General features: G+C 49.6%; 1 protein-coding gene across 1 annotated transcript; it reads left to right on the top strand.

Moving 5' to 3' along the window:
* Window positions 1-3,595: 3,595 nt before the first annotated feature.
* LOC149748868 (spermatogenesis-associated protein 31E1-like) lies at window positions 3,596-10,492 on the top strand. The gene is made up of 4 exons (XM_089912899.1): window positions 3,596-3,806; window positions 4,796-4,853; window positions 5,441-5,501; window positions 5,779-10,492. The coding sequence occupies exons 1-4, from the start codon at window positions 3,621-3,623 to the stop codon at window positions 9,737-9,739; spliced, it is 4,266 nt and encodes a 1,421-aa protein (XP_089769025.1). The 5' UTR covers window positions 3,596-3,620; the 3' UTR covers window positions 9,740-10,492.
* Window positions 10,493-10,758: the final 266 nt, after the last annotated feature.

Raw genomic sequence — 10,758 nt, 5'->3', positions numbered from 1 at the left:
CTGTGCCAGGAACAGGGATGAAGACCGAGTATTTCTTTCTTATAAATCACAATATCGTACTATGCTACTAAGGTGTAAGAACAGACATCATAAGAATAAAAAAACCTTGAAAGTACAATGGAATACAACTGAGAGGCCAGAAACAAACCCTCACGTTTAGAGACAACTGAATTTCAACAAGGGTGCCACAATTCCATCAGAAAACTAATACTCTTTTCAATAAATGGCTTTAGAACACCTGAATATTCCCATGCAAAAGAATGAAGTTGTACCTCTGCCTCACACCATCTATAAAAATTAACTCGAAATGAGTAACAGACCTAAATGGAAAGACTAAAGGCTTTTGCTACAACAATCTTTTCAAGAGTTACCAACGCATACCCAGTGTGCCACCTACACCTTGGTCCATGAAGCTGCTTCCATCAGTGAGCAGCTCTACATATGGCTCTGCCAAGGGTTGGTCCGTTAAGTCTGGTCTGCCAGAGTACACTAACTTGATGACATGTAGGCAGTCATGCTCTGGGGATTGTGCAGCATCACCTGGGAGCAATGTGGCTAGATTTAGGGCTGAAGTGACCTGAAGTCTTACGTTGGGATTGTCTCATAGAATGGCTTGCTACTTTCCCATTCTCCCAGAAGTAAGCCAATGACCCCCTTCTTGTTCCAGTAAAGAAAGAACATGGTGAGGGACATACACAGTGGTGGGTTGCCCCACGGTGAACTTCTCAGCTTCCTGAAGTATGTCACAAGTAGCTTCTACAGCCTGAAGGCAAGGGGGCCATCCCTTAACAGTCTGTTCTAGTTGTTCTGAGAAGTAGGCAACGGGTCAAGGGATATTTCCCAGAGTTTGAATTAACACCTGAGACTTACGCCTTGTCTCCCATGGACATGCAATATGAAAGGATTCTTTAAGCCTGGTAGTCCCAAAGCCGGGGCTGAGATTAACTTTGTTTTTATTGTTTCAAAGACTGTTTGGCACTCTGTAGTCCAAGTAAGGGGCTCAAAATCGTGACCCTTTAAAGCCTCACAGAGGGGCTTTACTATGAGCGCACAGTTCAGGATCCAAATCTGACAGAACGCTGTCATTCCCAGAAACTCCCTCACTTGTCTGCGAGTCTTGGGTGTTCCCACACTTGCAACTGCCTCTTTTCTATCAGGAAAAGGTGCCACTGTCCTGGGGAAATGAGAAAACCCAGATACATGACTTGTTGCTTACACACTTGGGCCTTTCTCTGGGAGACCTTATATCCAGGACTGGCCAAATAGTTCAGGGTCCTCATGGTATTTTGGAGACACTTATCGTAAGTACGGCCTGCTATGAGCGCATCGTCCACGTATTGGCGTGAGAGCCCTTCATCCAATATTAAGTTTCTAAGGTCCCTGCCGACATTTCCCCAAACAAGGTAGGGGAATTCTTAAACCCTTTAGGCAGGACTGTCCAACAATACTACCGGACTACCTGTGTTTTTGGGTCCTGCCATTCAAAACAAACAGCTGTGCTCTGATTCCTCTGCAATAGGAATGCAGAAAAAAGCATCTTTCGAGTCCAAAACTGAGAACCGACTGTATTCTCCCAGAACAGTTGTAAGCAGAGTGTATGGACTAGGCACAACAGGTTGCAGATCTTGGACTATTTCATTAATAGCTCTCAAGTCTTAGACAAAGTGATACTCTGTTGAGTCTGGCTCTTTGACCAGGAGGACAGCAGTACTATATGGGGACCTGCAAGGCATCATCAGTCCTGTTTTCAAAAACTTTTTGACAATTGGCTGCATTCCCTTTCGGGCCTCTTGACTCAGAGGGCATTGTTTTAGATTAGGTGTCCCAGCACCCCTTTTTAACAGGATTTGTGTTAGCCATGCATTTTTGTCCTTCCCTGGGGTGCCATCAGGCCCACACTTCTGGCCTTACCTTTCCGTAGACCTCGGGGGGAGAGAGCTCTGTCCCCTTTTCTGGGGCACCCATGAGTGCCATCTGTAGGCTTACAGCATGCTCCATTGGGACCCTGATGTCAAGCTGTTCTGGCAAAAAAGTTGCTTGAGCATTTAACTTACAAAGGAGATCTCGGCCCGAAACAGGGACTGGACATGCTGGCATATATAAGAAACTGTGTTTCGGGCTGAGGTCCCCTAAATGGCATCCTAGAGGTTGTAAGAAAGGATGATTTTGTACTTCTCCAGAAACTCCCATAACTGAGATGGGTAGACATGTTTTCTGTGCCACCTTGATGTTTACCACAGAGTATGTTGCACCCTAACCTATCAGAAAGTCAATCAACTTGTCCCCGACTGTCAAACTTACGAGGGCTCCTGTGGGGAAATCGGAATTGGGAGCCTCAAGTCCAAGGAAGCCCCCGGGCCTCTTCATTCATCTGTCGACCATATGAGAGGCTCCCATCTTTCTTTTGTTGTTTTCTTTCTTAGTTTTTAGCTTAGGGCAATGTTTTTTCCAACGCCCTTCCTCTTTATAGTAAACACATTGTTCCTTCCCCAATGGCGGCTTACCTCTCTTCAGGTTAATCGCCTTCCAGGAATCCAATGCTGCTGCCAGAAAAGCTGTGTTCCATCTTGCATCCTCTTACTTCTGTCGTTGTTCCCCGTTGTTGAACACTTTAAAAGCAACATCTACTAACTGAGAAGGGTTCATTCCAAATGCACCATCTAACTTTGGTAATTTTCTTCTTGTATCTGGGGCGCTTTGCCCAATGAAGGTCATATTTACCGTATTTTCGGGGGCCTCGGGGTCTGTATCCGCGTGGAGCCTCTAAGCTTGATAAAGTCTTTCTAGAGACTCTGATGAATCCTCATGGGGATTTTGGTGTATCTCCTGAATTTTGTTTAAGCTCTTTTGCCTAGGGTATCCCCTTTCAAAGATGAGACACACGTCGTATAATGCTCTAGGTGTGGCATATCTCCATTATTAGGAGCCCAGTCAGGCTCAGCAGTAGGAACCGTCAGATTTACTTCTGGAGTTCCATCTGGATCTGCTAGATGAAGCTGGTGTGCTTCCTCTCTAGTCCTGTCAATGACCGTCCTTCTCTCATCTCCAGGAAGCATCATGTTCATAAGAGTGTGAACGTCTTCCCGAGAGAGATGGTGAGTAGCAAAGATGGACGTGAAAGGTTCAGTCATATGTAGGGGGTCCTCTCAGCAAGGAGGGCTATGGTTTTTCTAATTAAACAAATCTGAAGTTGAGAACTGAAATGTAAATATGCGAGATGAAAAAACGATGGAATTGTGAACAAAGGAGATTCTGAGAGTATAAGTCACTGGGAAACGGCCAAAATCCTGGGAGAATTTCAGAGTTTCAAAGGCTATGAAAATGGTGGGTTCAAGCCGAGATCCCCAAGAGATCTGAGGAACCCGGAAAAATGTGATTTCCAGGTGGAACGAATAGAAAATTGACTAAGGTCTAGAAGACCCATGAGGGTGGAGGGATAGAGCTGTGGGGCGGATGTTTAGGGAGGGGCCGTGGTACAGCCTCCTCCTCTATTACTCCCTCCCACACCCTCAGGAGCCCTTTGTGACCAAACCACAGCTCTATGATAAAGGCCTAGGGCTTTAGTCTCCAAGTACATGTCCTGTGCTCAGTTGCCTGCTGGCAGCCGTGTGATTCAGATAATGGAGAATGCTCTCTTTTCTCTGAAAAGCACTTTTGATACTTGGCAGTACTCCAGTTGCACTCTCTGTGTGAGTGACATCATCCTAGCCTTCCTGTGTGGACTGGGGCTCTATTTCCTGTTACTCCGCTACCTCGAGAATAATGTCTCTTCACCACCTCCCAGGAAACAAGAAAACATCAGGAAGGTAAGGAACCCTTGGGCCAGACCCACAAGCACAAGATCCTCTCTTCTTTTCTATCGTTATTTCCACTTTTCTCAGTCAACTACAGAGACTCCTGAGATGGGAAAGAATAGGACATCTATTCTCAAGTATACAACATCATCCCTGTAAGGACAAGCCAGTCTGGGCAGGGGATAGAGTGAACACTAGGATTTCTAACCAAAGCTCTCAGACCAGTCGCCCAGGTATGGTAGAGGGCTCCAGGGCAAGTCTCACACACAGTGACCAGAGGTCGAGGACTGGATACCGAGTTCAATCTCAGCCAGAGGACAGGCCCATGAGCACTGGATCACCAGCTGTGAACAGGTGTCTCGGATGAGGGCTGATCTGCTGGCAGTGCTGAGGCCCTGAGAGCCTCAGAGCCGGCGCTGGAGTGGCCCTGGCCTTGGGAAGCACCTGTTGGAGCTCAGAATGAATCCGTAGTTCAGAGAGAATGTGTGTGTTTTTTGAGCAGAGGAACAGTGACGAAAGAAATCCAGGGTGAATCTCACATTGAAAATCCTTCTTTATGTTCTTCAGAGAAGGAAAACAGAAAATATTTTTATCCTCTTTAAAAATGAGTGAAAAGTAACAAACGTAAGGTAGATAGCTAGTGGGAAGCAGCCGCATGGCACAGGGGTATTGGCTTGGTGCTTTGTGACAGCCTGGGGGAGAGGGGGGGATAGGTAGGGTGGGAGGGAGGGAGACGCAAGAGGGAAGACATATGGGAACACATGTATATGTATAACTGATTCGCTTTGTTATAAAACAGAAACTAACAGACCATTGTAAAGCAATTATACCCCAATAAAGATGTTAAAAAAAAAAATGAGTGAAAGGAAAGAAAAACCACAGAGCTCTGTTAGTTAAACGTAGAAAGTCATATTATGTCATGGACACTGAGTGTCTGATGCTTGTCTAGAGAGGGGCGAGTGAGAATTGGGTCCCAGGTCCTCATTTGTTCTGTCTCTCAGCATCAAATGGAGCCGAAGGGGAGACGCAAGATTAACGAGAAAAAGAGAGCTGTGAAAGGTAAGTTGTGCCATTCATCCCTGTGTGCCCCGAGGGTTAGCCCCCATCTCTCTCAGCCCTGAGGGCCCAGCTCCACAGGCTCCGAGGAGGCCAGTGGCAGGGCCTGTCCCTCAAGAAACAGAACCCTCAGGGAGGCTCCTGGGAAGGAGAGCAGAACAACCCAGATACCTCCCAGATTCCATGTGCACAATGAAGTGGTGAGGGGCCTGGAAAAGGGTGTGGCCCAGCAGGGGTGTGTGGGCTACAGCGGACCAATAGCGCCTGGGTTGGGAGGTGGGACCTCCAGGTCCAACCGTGGACAAGTTGTTTAACTTTGCTCAGATTCCTCTGTAAGGTGACCCCTGCCCATTCTCCCCCACATGGAGGATGTGAGGACGGCAAGGGGTAATGGATATGGAAGTACTTTGTAAATGATAAACCCTTTCATGAGCTTCGCCATCGCTGTCAGGGATCATGTGGCTTTGGACGCTGGTGCCTGGGCTGCAATCTCCCAATGGTGTCCCCTTAAAGGGACACTGCACTCAGCCTCCTGTGAGACCCCCTAGGCCCTTGCCTTCACCACCGTGACCCACTCTGCTGATTTCCAGCTTGCAGAAATTCCCTGAAAGAGCTGGAAAAGGCTCGGGACCTGATTTCACTTCTGCAAAGGTAAAGAATCTTTCCCTTCTCTCCTGGGTTCTTCTTCCACCCAAAGCCTATGGTGTGACACCTGGGCTGCAGGGAGCCTGGGGCTGAAATGCGAGGGGGAGCCCTGAGGACAGCGTACGTCTAAAGCCCCGGGGTGAGGGACAGCAGAAGCACTGTGAAGTCAGCACGGGGGCCGTGGAGGGCCGTGGGGCCACAGGGGCCCACCCCTGCCTGCCCTGCCCAGCCCTCCTGGCCCTGGGGGCTCCTGGCTGCAGCTTGTGCCTCATGTCTCCTGCAGCCACCTGGACAAGCTCCCTCACAAGGGCGGCTTCCATCAGCTCTCCTGTCAAGACCCCCTCGGTGAGGTGGGCAAAGCAGCGCCTGCTGCAGCCCACCAGCCCTGCAGGGAACCTGCAGAAGACGATGCTCCTGCCGTGTGCCCATCAGCTGCCCTGGTTCCTCTGACCCAGGGCTCTTTACCTGTGGCGTCCAGCCTGTCAACAGAACCTCAAGACCAATCCAACTTGAAGAGAGTCACCCTTGGCACTGTTGCAAAGAGCTCACCTCCAGGTAATTCTTTTTTGCCATCTACCACTGCAGCCATCTTGAGTCTTGGCCTCGCATGCTATCACATTTTGTTCCTGTCCTTCTGGTGGAAGATTACCAAGGCCTTGTTCTTCCCCACCTCATCACAGAGTAAGTCCTGGCAAGAACACCTGTCCCACCAGCCACCAGGGGCCCCGTTCTCGGGAGGGCCCACAGACAAGCAGGTAGAGACTGGTAGCCCCTTATTTGTCAACCCTGAAGTCCAGAAGCTGCTGGAGCTTCTAGTCACCAAGAAAGTAAAACTAAACACTTGTAAGGAGAAAGAAAAGGATGGGTCATTCTCAGAACAAATGAGCTCAGACTACCACCTGAACACGTCAGGGAATATGTGGAAATCACTGGGTGCTGAGCAGGACAACACAACCCCTCAATCTTTCTGGAACATGAAAGACAAAACAGAGCAGCTAGAGCGGCTACCTGGTCCTCAGCAGCTCTTACACTCCGAGGTCTTGAGGGACCACTTGGAACAGAAATACAGCCAGCTCTACTGGGGTCTCCCCTCTCTGCACAGCGAGGCCCTGCTGGCTGTTCGGAGCTCTGCTCAACAGCAGGCACCCTTTGTTTTATTCAGTGGAGTTTCTCATGGCTTTTCAGTTTCAATTCAACCTGGAATACCTTTAGGTGCTTCCCAGGCCCCAGTCTTGCCCTGCCCGGGGGTCCCACCCCAGCCTTTCACTCAAAACTTGCCTCCCTGCCAGCCCCCACCTCTGGCTCAGATCCAGGCCCAGCTCTACCTCCCATCTTCTCTCCTATCCAGACCACCTTATTCTCCACCCCAGATGAGTACCTGTGGACTAGACTGTCCTACCTTTCAGAACAAGACACTATATTTTATCCCCACTGAAACTCAATGTCTGAAATGCCCCTTGTTGCAGAAGCAACTGAAAAGTGGGGAGCCTTCACCCTCTGTGGTCAAAAGATCTCAGAAAGGCTTTAACCAACTCATTCTCACCCTTCCTCCAGACAGGGGACGCTCTCAGGCCCGAAGGTCAGCAGTTTCCATTCATCATGAGGACTTAATTGGCCCTGATCTCCAGAAGCAACATCTTCAAAAGAGGCTCATCAAAGAGCAAACCAAGAGGGGCCTGGCCCGCAGTATCCACCTGTCTCCGTCTCTGGAATTGAGCTCCTCTCAGTGCCAATTTTTAGGGACTCATCAGGCACAGGGCAAGCAGGGACCCTGGCAGCCCTCTGCTTTTACAGGCAAAAGGAGACTGGACCGACAGAGGACAAGGTCCAGGTGCCCTAGGAGATCCCACAGGAAGGGTCAAATGCAATTCCAACCAGGGCAGGATTTCGGCAAGGGTCTAAGGCCATGTCTCAGGAGGATCTCAAAAGCTTCCTCCAGGACCAGCCTCCCAGTCAAGTTTCTGCAAAGAAACTCTGAAAAGGAGTCAGAAAGATACTTGATGAGGCCCTTGAAGAGTAACTCTGGAAACTGTTTACCCAGTAGCCCAGAGCAGAAACATCTAGAAAAATTCTTGAAAGCCCATCTGAGCACAAAGTCGAGGCAGATTAATCAAGGTATGACGCCTGTGATTGTGCGTCAATCCTGGCTTGCTGCCAACTATGCTTCTTATAAGCCCCACCCTCACGAGGAAATCAGAAATCTAGCATCCTCGAAGTATTGGAAACCCTGTGCAAACTCCTCCCGTGAGCTTTCCTTCCTCAGTCCAAGCATTCGGCAGATGCTGGAAGCACATGTTATAAGCTGGCGGGTAAGGCACAGGTGGGGCTTACCCAACCAGGCCTTTGAGCCCATAAATCTCAAGCCAGGTGGGGCTCAACCCTTGTCCTCTCCAAGGTCCACCTTTTCCCCCTCTGCCACCTGTCAATCTAGAGCACACTCAAAAGCCAACTTTGCTAATAAGCTCTCTGGAAAACCTCAGCCCCATCAGGGAATGACAGCGATAACAAAAGCAACAGTTCCCACCCTGGTGAGTCCCCTCCCTGTTCCCTCACCTGAGCATACAGAAATCCAGAGGGCCCTGGGAAAGACTTCACCTGGTGACAGGTATGGGCCCTCAGAGGCCCCTCTGACTGGACAGGAGGGCAGACTGCCTTATCAGATGCCCACAGTCAACCTCATGGGCAGAAGCTGGGAGAATGGGACTGTCTTGGGGTTTCCAGCCACTAGGAAAACCCTGTCGCCACCAACAAAGTCAGTTGCCCAACATCCAAAGGAGCCATGCCTTAAAACACAGGTGGCTCAAGGCCGTGCCACTGGTGAGCTCCTTCCAGACTCTCACAGTGACATCCTCCTTCAAGACTATCCCATTGGCGTGCGCCTCCAGGACTTTGCCACCAATGTGCTCCTTCGAGACCATCACACTGATGTGCTCCTTTCTTCAGACATCTTGGCTTCTCACAGGTCTCTTTCTAGTTCCCAGAGGGAACATGCTAGTGAGGACGCACCAGCTTTCCAGGTGGTGCCATATGACCTCAACGTGAGTGAACAGAGCAGCCGGGGCCAGCAGAAATTCAAAACACCACAACTTCAGGACCCATTTAAAAGCCAGAGTGAGATGTCTGCCCCAACTGAGGAGTGGAGGGACCTTAAGAGGCCCCAACCAAAAGAGCATGAAGAAATGAAGAGCCAGAGGGAGATGCTCGCACCAGCTGAGGAGTGGAGGGGTTTCACGAAGCCCCAACCAGGACAGCATGAAGAAACAAAAAGCCAGAGCAACATGCCTGCCCCAGCTGAGGAGTGGAGGTGCGTTAGGAGCCTCCAACCAGGAGACCATGAAGAAACGAGAAGCAACCAGCAACAACAGGAACCCAGGAAGCCAAAAGTTAGGGACCCGTGTAAGGGCCAGTTTGCCTCGACTGAGGGGAGGGAGGACAATTGGAAGCCCAAACCAGGAGAGTATAAAGAAAGGTCTTCAGGACTAAAGGCTTCGCAAGCAAGTGGGATGAGCCACGCTTCTCAGGTCAGGGAAAGAGGAGAGTCCCTTGGGAGCAAACACCCCCAGCTCTCACCAGGGAAGAGACAGCTTTCACCAGAAAGCCAAAAAAGGATGAGGCAGTACGTCAGCCACGATAAAAGAGGCAAAGGAATAGAAGAATCCCTTCAAAAGGGCAAGCCTGCATCAGCCACTGCTCACCAGCAGAAACCAATCGAAGGCAAACCTGTTGTAGAGAGCAGGGCTATCGACCCTTGTGCGATTGCAAGAGCTGTTGGACAGGTCCTAAGAGAGAAACTGGGGCTTCACCAAGGACTCTGTGCCTCAAAGTTAAATCAGCACCCAGAACAGCTCCAGGCCCCAGCAGAGGGGCATTCCCACTACCACAGGGTTCTCTCCTCTTCAGAACAGAGACGGGTGTTGAAAGATACAGCCTACAGGCACCAAGCCAGCCCCAAGGACCACAGCTACCTTAACAAGAGCAGGCATACCACAGGCAGGGGCGACAAGTTAGCCTTCCCACCCAGGGAACTGGAGTCCCCAGTCAGACGCTGCCAGCATGGACCAAGGGTGGCCGGTGGCTCAGGCCACCTGCGCCATCACCCAACATGTCCTCAAAAATGTGTTCCCTCTGGTCAGCCAGAGTGCGCTTCTCATGCCTTTCCTGGGAGGAAAGTAGTGCCAAAAAAAGTTCAGTTCATGGAAAGAAAACCTGCTTCTTCTCACGTTAACCGATCATCTATGTGCTAATGGCTTCTCTTCCTACCACAATTTTCATTCTTTCCCAAAATACATGTTTTTTCTCTTGAGAGGTGGTGGTCTCGGTCTGTGCCCTGCTGGGGGGAAGGGAAGGGATCAGGGTCCACTCTTCCCAGGTGCCTGCTCTGGCTTCCAGATGGGATGGGGCCATGGAGGGAGGTTGATCCCAGCGTGCAATACTCATCCTCACCTCAATTCCCTCACTGCACTTAAGTTTCCATAATAGCAGCATTACAGAAACAAGCAACAGCGTTCAGGACGTGTCAAGGTGAACTAAACCTAAAGACCTCCCCCTTCTCAGGAACCGGCTCAGTCCTCTCCTGCTCTCTCTCTACCTTGAACTTGTGGGACTGTAGGGGAGGGGTTTGCAGAGGCTGAAATTCCCCTCAGGCTCCAGAAAGTGTCACAGACAAGTTCACATGTCAGAATAAGGAGGGGAGTTTGGGGGCAGTGCTATTCAGAGATTTTTATGGAGGCTTCATTACGTAGGAATAGTTGCTATTAGTAATTAAGTGAACCTCCGGCTCCCCCACACCTCCCTAGAGGTCCAGGGGTGTGCCTTAACGTCACAGCCCTCTAGTGACTTGAGTGGTATCCCTGGCAACAAGCCTACTTCCTCAGGGGGGGTTCCAAAAGTCACCTCATTAACATGAATTCAAGCATGGTTGAAGTGGCTTGTTATGAGTAACAAAAGACAACTTAATCTCTCTTATTACTTGGGAATTTGCAAGGCTTTTAGGAACTCTGTGCCAGGAACAGGGATGAAGACCGAGTATTTCTTTCTTATAAATCACAATATCGTACTATGCTACTAAGGTGTAAGAACAGACATCATAAGAATAAAAAAACCTTGAAAGTACAATGGAATACAACTGAGAGGCCAGAAACAAACCCTCACGTTTAGAGACAACTGAATTTCAACAAGGGTGCCACAATTCCATCAGAAAACTAATACTCTTTTCAATAAATGGCTTTAGAACACCTGAATATTCCCATGCAAAAGAATGAAG

The sequence above is a fragment of the Delphinapterus leucas genome, chromosome 6 (assembly GCF_059928025.1).
Source record: "Delphinapterus leucas isolate spDelLeu-1000000601 "Yukka" chromosome 6, BTC_Dleu_Yukka2, whole genome shotgun sequence".
Taxonomy (NCBI): Eukaryota; Metazoa; Chordata; class Mammalia; order Artiodactyla; family Monodontidae; genus Delphinapterus; species Delphinapterus leucas.
Note: the sequence above shows the minus strand (reverse complement) of the source record. Positions and strands in the feature narration are given on the sequence as shown.

What these genes read in the sequence shown, in the direction of transcription:
- LOC149748868 (XM_089912899.1), top strand. Translation starts at nt 3,621, where the DNA reads ATGGAGAATGCTCTCTTTTCTCTGAAAAGCACTTTTGATACTTGGCAG. An exon ending in AACAAGAAAACATCAGGAAG is followed by an intron (nt 3,807 to 4,795) that starts GTAAGGAACCCT and finishes TCTGTCTCTCAG; the next exon opens with CATCAAATGGAGCCGAAGGG. An exon ending in GAAAAAGAGAGCTGTGAAAG is followed by an intron (nt 4,854 to 5,440) that starts GTAAGTTGTGCC and finishes GCTGATTTCCAG; the next exon opens with CTTGCAGAAATTCCCTGAAA.